At 43.7% G+C, this 15960-nt stretch overlaps 1 protein-coding gene across 5 annotated transcripts in view; it reads right to left on the bottom strand.

The window, feature by feature from the left end:
• Window positions 1-3908: 3908 nt before the first annotated feature.
• CD247 (CD247 molecule) overlaps window positions 3909-15960 on the bottom strand; it is a 91623-nt gene continuing 79571 nt past the window's right edge. The window contains exons 4-8 of one of the 5 annotated variants that reach the window (XM_038407801.2): window positions 13785-13871; window positions 12399-12434; window positions 10332-10388; window positions 8513-8546; window positions 3909-5217 (exon numbers count right to left, since the gene is read on the bottom strand). In XM_038407801.2, coding sequence (XP_038263729.1) covers window positions 5144-5217; window positions 8513-8546; window positions 10332-10388; window positions 12399-12434; window positions 13785-13871 — 288 coding nt within the window. In that variant the 3' untranslated portion in view covers window positions 3909-5143. Of the gene's footprint in view, window positions 5218-8506; window positions 8547-9290; window positions 9853-10079; window positions 10389-12398; window positions 12435-13784; window positions 13872-15960 lie in introns of those variants that run through there. The other 4 variants (XM_043510011.1, XM_043510008.1, XR_006279645.1 and 1 more) reach the window with 4 other exon arrangements.

A 15960-nucleotide genomic window follows, 5' to 3' on the forward strand; every position in this document is an offset into this window, starting at 1 on the left:
AGGTGTGAGTAGGTGTGGGGTGTTTATCCGCCACAGGTACAGGAGCTGTCGTATACCTCATTTCTAACTCGTAACTGAGTAACTTGCTTTAACTTTCTCCAAACCCTACAGAGTTGCCAAGTCTGCCCTCCCTCCCTTGATTAACGTTGAACTCTGGCATATAGCAGCCCGTGACCTGCAACCTGGGGAGTGACCCCCTAAAGCCTCTGAATGTCGCTGCTTAAAAGCTACTGCAAAATGAGGGCAATTGCAATCTTATACTATTCTTTTGGTTACAAGGGGTCCTCTCGATTAGTCTGTGAATATCCAAAGGCACCCTCCCTCCAATCTGTACATGAAACTTCCACAACTGCCTTTCCCCGTTCTCCTGGTGTCAGGAATTACACTGAAACTCCAGGGCCAGGCAAGTCCCTGAAGGCTTCTTTCAGCTGAGTGCTGCGCACACACTACTCATCCTTTATTCTTTTTTTTTCTCTTTTTAAAAAAAAAGGACCAAAAAAGAAAATTTCCAAATATTTAATTTTCTTCTTTATATTTGACAATCTTGTATCCTCCGGGCTGTCCAGAAGCTGCATCCTTGATCCCTTCCACCTTTACTTTGAATGTAGTTCCTCCACCCCCATGGGAAAGAGAAGCTTGACAGGTCACGATGCGCTGCTATAAGCCGGGGGGGGGGGGGCGGTTTCTTTGTTTTGTTTTGTTCTTTTAAAATTTCCAGCCAAAACCAAAGATTTCCTAATGATTGTATAAACTCAAAACAAACAAACAAACCAAAGACAAAGGGGCGTCTTCAGCAATCCCATCTGTGAGGCCAGCCCTGGTAGAGGAGGAGGGGTTCCCAGCAGGCTGCTAAAGTGGAAAGACTGGCTTCCCATGGCCCGATACTCTGTGGCTCTTCCACAGCAAAGTGGACTCAACCTGAGCCAGGCGATTCCATCCCACCCTTTGCTAATGTGTTGCGGAGGTAAACTTGCTCTTAAACTCGCAAAAACCCAGGGTGCAGCCACTAGGGGAGGTGGGTTGGAGAGCAGAAGGGTTGCTGCAGCCAATGGGACTCCTCAGATTGGTTGAGAAGCTGAAGACATTGGTGCATGATTGGCTGCTCTGATAGGTGCTTTACCCTTTGGGGGCTGGGTGATGTTGATTAATACACGCTGAGGTGCACTTCTGAGCTTTTTTCCCTACCACCCCCCACCCCCTCCATAACTGCTGGGAAGAGGCTGTCCTGTTGTGAGAAATCTCTGAAAGAAGAAAAACTTTTCATTTCTCCTCTAGTTTCTTTTTTCCTATATTTTTATTATTTTTGCAGCACCACTGTGCAACTATGCATTGTATTTCTCAACCTTTTATGCTAGGTAGATGCCTGTGACTTTTAACTTTTGGGGGGGGGATTGCAAATGAAGGAACTTTATACATGGATCTTTTAATCTCAGTTGATTGGGGGGGTGTTTTGGTTCTAGGGGTCATACAAGCTCTATCCCAAAGCAAAATCCAAATGTATAATATTAGCCTGATGCAGATACCAAAGATAATTTCTTTCCTGCAGAACCTTAGACTTGTGTATTAAGTACGATTACCCAGCACTTGCATTAGTCTAACCTCAGTAATTCCAAAGCTTAGATGTATATTTGGTATATTTCTGGGGATATTAAAAAAATTGTCGTTAAAATTCTTGTTTGTTTCAGTGTAATGCTCTTAAAGTCATAGCATGGAGATAACTGAACTGTCCTATTCTTAGTAGTTTGAAATAATAGTATTTTGTATGTTTTGGGTGTGTCTATGTATGTATTACATAACAGTTTCACTGCCTAGGTGTTCATAATTAAAAAAAAAGAACTAAAAAGTTCTAAAGTGTACATAATATTCCATGATGAACTTCCACCAGACTGTCAATTTGGATTGCATTTTCACTGATTTGCCATTCCCCAGCTGGGATTCCTTATTTCTTTTTTAAGGAGACAGCATCCTTAAAGACCTGAATTTACTTTTTACATAACCTGGGTCAAAGGGTGTTTTCCATTATTTTGGAGGGCGGGGGGGAGTTAGAAAGTGGCCCAAGATTTATTTAAGAAAAATCTTGGAAGCACGTTAGGTTTGAAAACTATCAGTTTCTCGTTGAGTGAAAAGTTGGAATTTGGGGAAAGACCCTTTCTGCTGAGCTGGCCAATAGCTTGTAGTGAAGCAATGAGCTGTGAATAGTCTGTGAGGAGTCCTTTTATGCTTCTCTTCAGCCAAAGATCAATTTGCAGTCTGGGTGTTAAAACCCTTTTTCTCACCTCTCCTCCTATACTATCATTTGTACACCTGGGGTCAGCTGAACACTTGAAGTCAGAGACCTTAATGCGATACTTGTACCCAGATGAAATACAATTCTCATCTGGTCTTGAGACTGAAATGTTGTGAAAGACCCCTATGATTTGAAACTGGTATCTTTTTCCTGATGGGGAGATAAACGGGATGCTGTTTCTTTAAAGATGTCCTCCCCCTTCCCCCCCCCCCCCCAGTGGCTGCCTGCAGGTGGCTATAGGCATTGAGAGATTGTGTAGATTACAGTGAATCAGGATGAAATGGTAGATTTTGTGTAGATGCATTTGTCTGCTGTAATTTTTTATATATATTAAAACTTACTGTAACTGTACAGTTCATTTCTGTTGTAAACATCATTAACCATTTTCCAAGTGTTTTAACATGTATGCACTTGTTTGTGGTTTTTAAATACATGTCAATAGTTGAAGGGCAAAAATCTCCTTATTTCTGTTCCTTAGATCCACCAAGCTGGGCCTGAGAGATGTTCCCTCTGCTATTTGTCAGTTGTGCCCAACAGATTGCAGGATATTGCTGGTGATCAGCTCTATCTAGAAGCTTTTGCTCTGGCACCATTGCATTGTCCACTCTTTTTTAAGAGGATCAGCAGCCTGGGTTGTCTTCTTGGGACTGTGGGCAAAGTTCTTGAATGTAAAGAATGAATTTGGAAAATAGGAAAGGATGCAATTACCATGTGCCTAGCACTAGGGCCAGCCCGTTAGTCTTCAAACCACCTTGCACGTTCGATGCCTTGCGAGTCCTGGAAGAACTGCTAGAGCCAGAGACGGCATAAAGGAGAACTCCCCCCACCCCCGGTTTGTGGTTGTCTTATTCCCTAACACAGATGAGGGGTTTTTAAATCCACCTCTTTTTTTTTTTTTTCTGTTTAATATGAAACTCTTGGCTTTACTACCCTATAGCTGTCAAGTCCTAGCTTATTTATGGGGTATATAAAATTTCTTTTTGGCAGTTGTAAACTCAGTGTCTTCTAATTTCAGTGACTGGCCATTTGGGCTTGTATTACAAAGGGGGTAAATATGAGTGCTGGATTTACCTTCTCTGTTCGTTATTTTAGCGAACACTCTAGCATATCCCCCCTTTACTCAGTCTTTCCAGGCCTCTAATCATTTTGTCTCACAACAGGAATAGTAAGTCCAAAAATTTATATTTGAGAGGGCCTCCAATGCCATATTAAGGGGCTTGTCTACAGCAAGTATTTGTATTGGTTTAGAAACTATATAGTTCGGTGGTACAAAAAATTGTGGTAGAACCACCAATACCCCCACTGCAGATGCATTGATAACACTATGAAAGGTGTTTACATTAGTATAGCTCATTGCAGCAAATGTACCTTTTCTAAACCAATATAATTATTAAAGCAGTGCAAAAAATACCTACATACAGACCAGCCTGAAGATATTGCTGCCACCAGCACAGATTTCAGCAATACTTTGATGGAAGCCTTCCAGCAAGTACTAACCTGTCCAGCCTTGCTTAGTTTGACATCACAATTGTGACAGTTCAGGTGGGTGCAAGCAGCCCTTGTGGTAGGATAGCAATGACAGGAATGGCACAAGGCTCAGGTTAACACATTTACGCATCCATGGCTTCCCCATCAATTTTATTACCTTACCAAATACCGTCTGAATTGCTGAGCCACCATCACCTTTGTATTGAATCTGTATTGCTCATCTTTAACTTATCCTGCAAGGTATTTACAAATTCTTACATTTCTTTTGGCTTTTGTACACTTTTCTTAAGCAATATACTCATCACTTGCTGGCATTGTTTTATATAACAGGAACGTACTTTGGTGCTGTACTTTAAGGGGGGGAAGGAATATCCCTTAAAAAATTGTGTGGTTGAGCAACAGTGAGGGAAGAGAGAGGTCAGTTTTGGATTGTCTATTAAAAAAACTTCCCTTTTAATTAAATCCCAACTTTCCCAGTGTTCTCCAGCATTATTTCAAATGTCAGTCCTTACAGAGGCCTAGTCCCTTGGCTCACATCATAATGGATGGAGGTGGTAAAATCTGTATGCTGCACCACTCCTGTTTTTACTGTGGAACCTTGCTGGTAAAGATGTCCTAGCTTTCATATATTTCCATTAGCATTTCTGGATGCTATCCATGTGTTGCAAGAGTTGTTCACACTGGGATGTTGTTTTCCTTGATCGATCGCTTGTTGCAGCCTAGCACTGATTCCTCCTCAGCCAGCTTTTAGCATTTGTCTTTCACTCGAGGAATGTGTTGTCGTTTACAGTAAGAACAGCTCTCCACAGCTAAATCAGCTTAGAAATAAAGCTAAATTTACAGCAGAAAAATATTAGTGCTAGACTGCCCTAGTTATGCTGATGCAGATTATTCTTCCTGTAGATATACTGGGCATAGCTAAAGCACCTTCCTTCGAGGACCTTAAAAGTGCTTTAGCGAGCAATTAAACATCAGCCACCTGGTGAGGTGGGTAAATGGGGTGTAGTTTGGGGGGGTCTTTTGTTTTGCTTTTTTAAATAGCCAGAGAAACCAGCTCATGAGGGGAAGAGAACCCAAAGTCCTAGTCTCCTGGCAACACTTGCTGGTACAAAACAGCCAGTATCATTAGGAATAGTTTTACAGATAAGTACATTTAAAAGCTAAGCTTGATATTGTATAGTAAGGGAGGAGGGGAACTAATCCAGACTTGTCCTACTTTGTGCAATGAATTCACACACATGTAATTTGCAGTCCTGAAAAACTGGGTCTTGACTGAACGGCCTTTTTGGATTGATGATTGTTTCCCTTCTCTCCTCCCCCATAACATGTGGACTTCTCAGTCTTGTCCATCCACTGCATGAATGCCACTTAGTGAGAGGGCAGTGACTGCATCTGGAGGGCATCATATGTGTCCTTGGTTGCAGAGCTGAGTCCCTGAAAGAAGAAAGAGAGGGTAAGGTGGATGAGGACCAGTCGCCTGCCTTTAGTCTTGCCTGAAGTGGGAGCGGGTGTTCAGCTCACTAATCTGATCTGTAGCAGTGGATGAGAGGCACTTGTTCAGATCACTATTTCCCTTGAAGATGAAAGGTCAATGGCCATCAGTTACCCTGAAGGTAAGATGCACACTGAATAGGGTTAATGAAAAACATTGCTATAGTAACTCACCCTGAAAGCTCAACAGTGCTTTACAATACTAACCTCAGCAGCAGCATGTTCACTCACATAGTGGCTATGTCTGAACAGTGGACAAATGTCAGCTAGGTAGAGCTATGCACCACAATAAGCTATAGCCAACTGAAAGTGCATTCTGCTTCCCTAAATTTCCCTCTGCACTGACCCAAGTAGGAATTTGAACAGGACACCTGAGTTTAACACAGCTTCTGCCACCAGCCTGGTGCATTGGTATGGCAGCAGCACTGACAGATGGAAGAGTACTCATCAATCCCTTTTCTCCCCAGTTCAGTCCGCCCTAGCCCCTCTGATTTTCTATTCCAAAATGGTCTTTGGCATCACTCAGTTAGCTGTGACAAATGGCTTTATTTACTTTACTTGTCCCAGCATCCTTTGCACTGATTGCAACAGTATACTAAAGTGATGAAGAACCAGCACACAAGATTCTGAGGTACTTGAGGCCCAAAGGCTCCATCTACAGCTAACTAAGCAATGAGCTGCTGGGACTCCTGCAGGCTGTAGATACTGGCTAAAGCAAGATGCTCTGTGCCACTTTAAAGGTACGTTTCTTAGCTCACTGCTGATACTGAACATTCATAGGTTTACTTGGTCCTCCAGCCAGTCCTACCTTTCTGTGAGTCTATAATCTCACAAGGGCCTAGCTGAAACCGGCCTTGAACAAAATCATTGCGGCTGGTTAGAGCTGACCAGCCGACGACCGTTCAAGTTCATGGCACTTTCAGGTACGTATGGGTCTGTGTAAGTTATGTTTACTGGGGATGTGGAAGATCCAGGTTCAAGTCTTTGTTCTGCCTCATTGAGATCAGAAGGTTTTTCCTTACCCCAACTCATTCCAAATCGGCCAAGTAGAGACTTTAACCTGCGTGTCCCACATCCCAAGCCAGTAACCCAACAACCCACTTGTAGCATGAGTCAGTCTCCATTCGACTTCAGCAAAATGTTCTGTTCTCCTACTGGGGAATTTGTAGTGATCAAGCCTGCAACTAAGGCCTTCATGGAGAAAGCGTCTCAGGGAGATCCCACTCAGTCCTCAGCTACAAGTATGACCACATGAAAAAGTTGCTCACCAAAAGTTGAGAGAAGGAAAAAAAGCTCTTTTTTTCCCCACGTCCCCCACCTTGACTCTCCATGAGGGACTTCCCTAGGGAATATAAGATGATCATCTCAGCTTCAATGCCTTAATACATCTGCCAGGCTCCTCCAACAAACTTCAGTACTGGAGTAGGGCACCTGGGCTGGTAGCTGGGGGCAGGGTCAGCCTATATTTTGTTCTGTCGGTTCTGCTTCCAGCCACCAAAACAAGTTTGAAATTAGATGTGAATCAGTTCAAAACAGTAAACCAGTCTTAGTGGAAGTAAACTCAAAGAGTTAAAATTTAAAATTGAAGCCTTTATTGGACCATTTATTTATTTTTCAACTTTAACATGAGTTTTCATAGTTTTCCTGTTAAACTTTTTTAAGAACACTGTTTTAGTTCCCTCAGATCACATCTTCAACCATTTGCTCTTGCACTGCAGCGGTCCCATATAGGAAAGGATAAGTGAGTTTAGGGCATGGGCCCTGCCTTGGGGGGGGGGGGGGGCATCTGTAGGAATGCATTGCCCTTGGGATGGAAGCTATTACCTTTTTCCTTGGACTTGAAAAGTTACTAACTCCTGGACCAGGGAGCATTCCACCTCTTCTCTCCCTCCAGGGGAACCTCAGAGGGTATGTCTAACACAGCAATAAGAGACCATGGCCCAGGGTCTCAGAGCCCAGGTCAATAAGCTCACAGGGTTCATGTGGTGGGGCTAAAAATAGCAGTGTAGATGTTTTGGTTCTGAATTCGGTCTCAAAGGCTGGGCTTCAGCCTAGCCAGCTGACCTGGGCTCGGGCCCTCTCTGCCAGGGGTTTTTATTAGCACATACCAAATATCCAACAATGCTTCAACTATCTCTGGGCCCCGGCTGCCTCATTTGGTGGACAGTCCCTAAACTGCCCCCCTCCCTCCTATGCTGTGGACTTGCCTCCTTCTATTCTCCTTATACTAGGGCTTGGTTGACACTAGCAACTTAGGTTGGTTTAACTGCATCGCTACAGCACAGTTATACTAACCTAACTCATGGTGTAGACCATGCTATGGCACTGGGAGGGCTTCTCCCCTCGAGATAGCTACTGCCTCTCAGGGAGATGGAGTACCCTACCTGTGCCAACTGGAGAAGCTCTACTGTCAGCGTAGGTAGCGTCTTCACTGAAGTGCTACAGCCTTTTTAGTGTAGACAGGCCTCAGCCAGGCCTGGTGGTGGTTTCATGAAAGAAGTTCACAATAGCTTAAAATATTGAGCTTAAAATGCCAAACCTTTATTTTAAACCCATCACCCAACTTTTTTCTTCCAGTTCAGTTCCGGTTCAGGTAAAAATACCAGTTTGAACTCGTGTGCAGTGCTGGTCTAACTCCCTGCTGCTAGTGGTCAATGCCACATGTGCCAGAGAAAATGAAAATCCCCTAATGAACCTGCCTGTTCAATACTGTAAGATAACGAAAGCTGCTTGTTGACTGAAGCTGGTGGGCAGCATCTGCCCTAAACCAGGAGAACTAAGTTTTTGATTTCACCTTTGAGTCACTACAGATGCTAGGCAGCCCCTAACCAACAGTTGGTCATATTAGGCAGCAGCTAAGTCAAGCTACTTCAAGAACAACCAGACGCATCCTTTACATGTTACAGCTGACCTATCTGGATCAGGGACTATAGAGCAGACAGAGGGAGCAAATAGGAAGTCCAGCTGCCAGAGTTTTGGGACTAGTGTAGAGCACCTCCCTCTCCTGCTAGAAAATACAAATAGCAGGGACATTTAAGATGATCTGGGCTACTTTTAACAAAGGGTTACAGTGGGCGGTTCTTAGCTTTGAAGTAGCAGCAGCATATCACCTCTGGTCACACAGACACTCTAAAGCCCCATAGCATCATTCATTAGCAAACAAAGGTTAGACATACAGTTAGGAACTGCAATCCCAATTATTGAATTAGATGAGAACATTACCACGTATGCACTCCCTACCTGGTAGGCCATCATTCCCTTTGCCTCGCCGCCTCTGGTGCTTTGGGAAGTAAGAGAGAAGCCATGGATTAATAGCCACTAGTGCTTTATGTAGTAAGAGTGCTGTGATTTACTGTAGTGTTCACAAAAGTGCCTCCTATTTTTTAGGCCAGATACAATTAAGAAACGGCCCTCACTTCTCAGGTGGTGACAACTGCATGCCATGTGAGGCCAAGTGACTCTGCACTCTACTAAATACAGAGGGCAATGCAGTAAGTTTCCTAACCTTCAGCTATTCACCCAGCGTTAATTTTGTGAACAGCCTATGATGCAAAGGAAGCATTCATGGGCCCTTTAGGAAACAACAAACTCAAAACAGCATTCAGTAAAATGACATGCACGTAAATAGCCCCAGAAGCTGTTGGTCTCTCTCGGCTTTCAGAAGAAAAACCAGCCTTATCACCTGAATTCCAATCAATGAAACATTTCCCTTGGAATGGTGTTTTGTCAGATCAACCAGCTGACCACAGCATCATGCAAGATGCAGGTTTCCAAGTGAACCAAGTGTGACATTTCAAAGAGTGGCTGCAGCAGTCCTTAGGCACTACGATGTATGTACGAAAGGGTGAGTTGACAAGCTGCATGCACACCCCTATCTGAGGGGGGGTTAGGTGAACATTATCAGCTGTAGTGCCCACTAAAGTTTAAATACCCTTGTTTTCACAGCTTTCTGAAACAAAATATTCTTATTGAGGATGAAATTCTCCAATTTGTCTTTTTCTGAAGGTGAATTTTTGTTTGGACCTTTGACCCCAGGCCCATACCTGTTTGAGTGACAGGAAAAGAAAAGGGGTATTTACCTTTTTTTAAAAACAAGTCTACCTATGCAATTTTAGCAAGAACTACCATAAAGATGCTTGAGAGTTGAAACTCAGCAAGGGTATGATCCTTACCCAGAACGATGAGTGCCTTTATTTGGTTTGAGGGGGGGAAATTGGAGCCCTTGTAAACTGTGCACCAAGCGTGCACAACAGATTTTTCCTAGTGATGTTTGCAAACTGACACACAGTCCAAAATTCACTTGGCATCAACCATTCAGAACTTTGAAACTACAGTACCGCTTTTCTTCAGACTTTCCAGTGAAACTTAAATTAAGCTGGGAGGGAAGAAAATTGGTCTAATAGTTTTTAAAAATCAGCACATTTAATTTTTTCCCTGAAGTTATTCTGCAGACACAGAACTGAATGCCCAGCATAATGGCAGTGGTGTAACCGTCTGTTTCTAGTATCAATGGGATACTATCTTCTGTCTAACCTCTAAGGCTGCACTCAAGTCATGAACAGAAGTAAAAGTTACATTAATAAGACCTGTTTCAGAGTAGCAGCCGTGTTAGTCTGTATTTGCAAAAAGAAAAGGAGTACTTGTGGCACCTTAGAGACTAAAATTTATTAGAGCATAAGCTTTCGTGAGCTACAGCTCACTTCATCGGATGCATTTGCATCCGATGAAGTGAGCTGTAGCTCACGAAAGCTTAAGCTCTAATAAATTTGTTAGTCTCTAAGGTGCCACCAGTACTCCTTTTTATTAATAAGACCTGGTTTTTATCGAGTGCTTTTCATCAATAGCTTTCAAAGCACTTCAATATTTAATGTATTAGCTGTTTGGAAAGCACTAGTAGACTGTGGCTGCTATGGGAAAGAAATCAATTCTTGCTTTAGTGGGGTGGTTTGTTTTTTTTTAATTGGGAATTAACTTTGTGTGTGTTGTAGTGGGAACCTCTTATATGGGATGGAAAATTCTTCGCATCATTATACCTGCCCTTCTTGAAAAGAAAGGTACCACTTACCTCTCCCTTCTTCCCAATTTCACTGTATGCCTCGCCCATCTTGTCCTTCTGCAAAGACTGGCAACCAAATTTAGAGAACAGCATTAGCAGTGTAAGAAGATGTGCTAGCCCCATTGATATCCTTAGCCCCACTGCAGAGTTGTTCCTTTCCCTCCCTTTCACTTCTAATCCCTTCCCTCCCTCAGATGACTCCTAGCCTTAGTTCCATCTATATGAGATTGGTTCTTTGAGACCTTCTCCAGTCCAGTCTGTCTTTAAAACAGTTTCTTGGAAATTCGACAGCTAATCAAATACTTTTGTAGACATTTAGCTCAGTCTTCCAACCCTTCTCTTAAACTTAAAATGGTGGATATCATCCTGTTTCCTACATGTTCTTCTAGTCTTCTTCTCCATCCTTCTAACTGCAAGCATCCAGTTTAATGCATTCATTTCCACTGTATTCAAGATCTGCTTCTCTCTTCCTCAGTGCCCAGCATTAGAGCCATGCAAATGTGCAGACCTCATTACTGTCTTGCAAGATCTTTGTTTTCAATCTGCTAGGCATTTGCCTATGTGGAGCACTCAGCTCACTTCTCTCCATTTTAGTCCATGCCTTTCCTATTTTGCTCAAGTTAGTTGCTGAGCTCTCCTTTACTATTGAACCTAGGTCCTTGAACTTCGGTACCTATTAGTAATGGCTGCCCTCCAGACATAGTCTTAGCATCTTCCTGCACGGTATCGAATCAACAGCCCCTATACTCTGTTTTACTGCAGCTGATTTTCATGCCCTTTCTTTCAAGTATGCCCCCTCCATCTCTGAAATCATCTTCCACTTCCTCTTGGCTCTCCCCCACAAGCACATCATCAGCCGCAAAAAGCATGCGGCAGGTGCTACGCTCTGGCTGTTTTCTGTGAGTTCATAACACCCATGTTAAATAATAAGGGACTTTTTGCCAAGCCATGGTGTATTCCAACTCTTACTAGAAACTGTTCAGTTTCTCTGTATGGCCTAACTGTGGTAATAGAACCCTGATACAGATCCTGGATGAGTCTGGCTAGCCTTCAGCCACCTGTTTCATTTCATAGACCACCAGATGACTTTTCTTGGACTGTGGTCATGAAGAGTCTCAAGATTGATTAGTACTATGTGCAGGGTTTTCCTCTATACCTCAGACTAGTTGGTCTTTGTGTGGCACGTTGCATGGGACAAGCCAAAGAATATGCAGCATGGATGGAATCTAATGGACTATTTATTCTACCAGTACTTCTTCATAGCACCAACTCAACTAACTGGTAATTGGCTCCTTCACTAGAAAATCCCAGGGTCAACCAAGGTTCAAAACAGCTCCTCTGGCTGTAGGGGTGACCATATCACCCAAGGATTATAGGCACCCTATTTAGAGAGAAAGCTGAACTGAGGGCCAGGCGGAGGGTACTGCTCAGGCTATAGAGGGAGGGAGAGAAAGGAGCTCTGCAAGGTGAGTGGAAGAGGATATCCTCCTGGATGTTCTATGGGAAGGGGTTTACTAACTCTCAGGGACCTGCTGCAATCAACCTGTGCTAACTCAGGTGGTGCTGAAAGTCTGTAAGGGAAACCGACTGACTCCTACATGCAGCTGTAAATTTCCAACACAGGATGGAAATCCAGGGAGAAGTTGAGCAGGACTCCAGTGCTAATTCTCCAGATCACTATGGCTGTCTGCTTCCCTTCAGGGTAGGATATTGTTCCCCTTCACTGTGGTAGTGTTAATGAACCAGTATCTTAAGTAAGATACTTCTGGGCATGCAGTTAGTTATAAGGGAAGTTCTGCCAATGCTGCTTCAGAGAGATCAGGCAGGGGGCCAACTGAAAGCAAAAATATTCCATAGACTGGGGCAGTAAGTGCTGGGGGTAGGCAGTATCTCTCTGTACAGTCCCCATCCTCCCCCTATGAAGTGCGTCAGTCTAGCTCATTTTTGGGGAAAGGTGACAGCATGGGGAACATATCCAAAACCTGACCACACAACATCAGCACAGAGAGACATTGCTGAGTGAGAGAGTGTATCAAACACTGCCTTTAGCACTCTGCAGCTCCTTCGTTTACTCACAGTGTAAACAGTGTCCTGAGGCTTCTTTCTTCTCTGCTGAAAAAACAAAGGGGAAGAGCTAGTACACAGCCACTGTCAGCATCCTTTACCTCTGTGCATAGGCTGTGTATTAGCCATAGCTATGAAAATGACATGGTTATGTACTGCCATGTTTCTATGTATCCAGTGTACACAGTGGACGCATATTACTGCCATCTTTTTCTGCATACGGCTCTCCAGTCTGGCAGCTGGACAGATGGGGGTAGAAGAGCTGCTGCATTGAAGTAGTTTATTTTTATTTGTTATGCTTACTGAAGCCTAAACCTGCCTCCCTTGATCTGCATTGCAGGGAAACACTTAGCAAGGGGAAGGCGTCCCCTCCCTCTTCAACAGCAGTGAGGTCTCAGCAAGTGCAGTTACTTTGACTGTTATGTTACTTCACTGGCACTTGCTAAAGTGTCACACAGATCCACAGTGAGCACTCAGCCCCTGTATGCCCTACCCCCACATCCGTTGGGTTTGAGATGGTGTGTGATTTTCCTATTCTAGGCTGTTGTGAGCGCCTAAGAAAAGCATGGGTAAAGATTTTACTGTCTGCACATCAAAGACTCCAGCCTTGTGATTTGTTAGGACTCTTGTCTCTATCCACGGTCGTCCCTTGCCTTGTGAGAGACTTGAAGAGTATTAACTACAGGCTTCAACACGAGCAGGGCGTTCTGAGTGTTAGGCTAAAGATTGTTGCTGGCACAGCTATATTAGAGAGGTGATTACCCCCCCCCCCCAAAAAAGCATTGGAGATATACTAGCAATGCCCTCCTAGAATGGACACAGGTATGCTGCCAAAACTGCACATAGCTTAGTCAGTTCCCTGAACCAACCAAACAACCTAGAGTGCCATAAGTGCAGTTTGTGCTGGCCCAGCTCCGCTGCTTTAAAAAAAAATAAAACGCATTACACCCCCTCACCAACATAGCTATGCCAGGGAAAGGTTTCAGGGGTTACGTGAATTATGTCTAGCCTTAAGCCCACTGTGGCTAAGGGCATATAGGACCCATGTCCAAGAGGCTGAGGTGGTGCAGGATTTCCACAACCAAGTCAGTTATATCCAGCAGCTCTCAATTCTAGCCACACCACAGCAGCGTGCCAGCTGCAAAAGCCTGCTTAAGGTTGAACTGTCACTTGAGAATCTCCAGTAACCTGCTTCAGCATTAAGGCATCTACTCCGGTGTGGACAAATCCTCAGAGGCAGCATAGATGGCACATCAGACATGTTTGGTTAACAGAGGATAATGGTGCTTGTACACGTTAGCCAGGACATCGTGTGAATGGGTACATGCACATTTTTGAGAGAGGGTAAGCACGGAAGAAAGGAAAGTTAAACAAGAGTGCAGGGTGAGAGGAAATTACCTGATTTCTCCCTCCCATTTCAAGGTCAGAGCCTCTCTTTTTAGTTCCCAGAACATCATATTCATCTCTGGTTGTATGAGACAATTTCTGCAATGAAAAAGCAAAAGTAGTCAGAGTGACAGACACTGTGCTAATAAGCAACTTAGATCTTGGCTTAGTTAACACTGGAAGGAAATTCCAGCTTCAACATCCAATTTACTGCACAAGTTAAACTGATAAATAAGCCAAAAAGTAGTTTTAAAAGAAAAATAATCAACACTAATGATCTAGGGCTGTATGCACCAGCCACCCTGCTTGCTAGTCTATCCACTAGAATTCAGATCTTCCTGCCCCTAGAGCTAAAGGCAAATCACAGTTAGTTGAAAGAGGATTATGGTTTTTTATGCTGTCTCCCTCTAGTAGCTGGGGATGTATACTCATACACTGGAGCAGATTTGATTCTATTTAACAGAAGATACACTGATACCATATCTACATCAGCCATGACATTACACCATTGATTTTTCCCCTGCTTTTAAAGAGTCTTGATTTGCATTCAATAAATTCAGGAAACCCTTTGCCTGAGCTCACTCTTGATTGGGATTGTCTTGATTGTTTACTTTACAAAGTAGACAAATATGAGAGGGCTGTGATAGAAGTTCCCAAAATTAGGCACGATATAAAAAGAGGATAGATCAGGTGCTTCTGTTCTCCCCTTCTCATATCAAAAGAAATAAGGGGACAGTCAATGGACTTGAAAAGATGTCAAATTCAAAAAACATACAAAGAAATACTTTTCATCCATCAACAATTAGATGATCCTGTGGCCACAGGATGTGGTTGAGGTCAAGAACATGGCAAGATTCAGAGAGACTGCACATTTATATGGATAAAACTATCCAGAGATTAATAGTTAATGCTAAAAAGTTTATTGGAAGGAATCCAATACCTTCATGCTTCAAATCTTAAACTAATCTCTAGCTATCTGGGGCTAGGCAAACACTTCATGAGGACTAGATTCTCACATCTGCTACTGTGGAGTTGTTTGCATTATCCACTGCACCATCTGATACTGGCCACTATAAAAAGACAGGATATTGGTCAAGAAGGACCATGGGTCTGATCCAGTGTGATACTTCCCATGTTCTATGATACACAGCAAGTCACATGACTAGACCAATGGAGACATGGTGACTCGAGCCACAGGAGATAAAGTGATCCCTGTTACTTAAAGAAGAACCAGAATCACCCCAGTGGTGCTCAGATTCTGCATGTCTGATCCCACCCCATCTTTCATTCAAATCCAAAACCTGGAAATGGACAGTTGCTACTTCTGGGGTCTAGCTCTGATCTAGCCTAGATCCTCCTGCCCCATCCTCCCACTAGATTCCACACTCACCCTTGCTGTCTTCTGGGAGGAAGAGCCACAAGCCTCCACCCTTCCTGGGCTCTTTAGAGTGGAACCACCTCAAGGACTACACCAATGTTTTTGGGTGTGCAGTTCCTGTGTGGCACTCCCACAGCAGGGAGCAGACATTGCTGCTGCTGGCCCTGGCTGCCCTCAGTGGGAAGAAGAGGGTCAAGTCAATTACTAGCTCTTGCAAAGCACCAAATACCTAGGAGCCAGGTATGGGAAGGGGATTGTGGATGCCTCATTCAAAAAACACAGGAGCAGTAAGTGGGGGCCCTACAGACAGAGAGAATGTGGCGGAACAGGGGTTGGGGGGAAGGCAAGCAAGCAAGCAAACAAACAAACAAACATGTTGCAGTGAGATTTCCACCATTTGGATTCTAATGCTGGATCCAAATTCAGACCCAGACAGCTGTCAGGGTCAAATAAAAATCCAATCCCCAAATGTTACTCTGAGGGTATTAAAGTTAGATCTGGACCCCAGTAGGTCAGTGAGTCTCAGTTTACACTGAAATTCATCCATTTGCTGCACCTCAAGACAGGATCAATTTCTGACCAGTAGTAGTAGTTCTGACCACTTAGTCTGGTCTCACCAAGCCTGAGAGGCAGGTTAAAACATCAGTCCCAAGCATGTTCCTGTTCTAGGGCTGATGCTGAATTCTGGTTAATTAAGCAAGGGTAGCGTGACATCACTCTCTTTCTTTTTCCCTTCCCAAGAGTTTAATATACTAGTGCCTTGTCATGGTTGAATGGAAGATAGTCATGCCACTGTGCTGTGCCATATTG

The sequence above is a fragment of the Dermochelys coriacea genome, chromosome 1 (genome assembly GCF_009764565.3).
Source record: "Dermochelys coriacea isolate rDerCor1 chromosome 1, rDerCor1.pri.v4, whole genome shotgun sequence".
Taxonomy (NCBI): Eukaryota; Metazoa; Chordata; order Testudines; family Dermochelyidae; genus Dermochelys; species Dermochelys coriacea.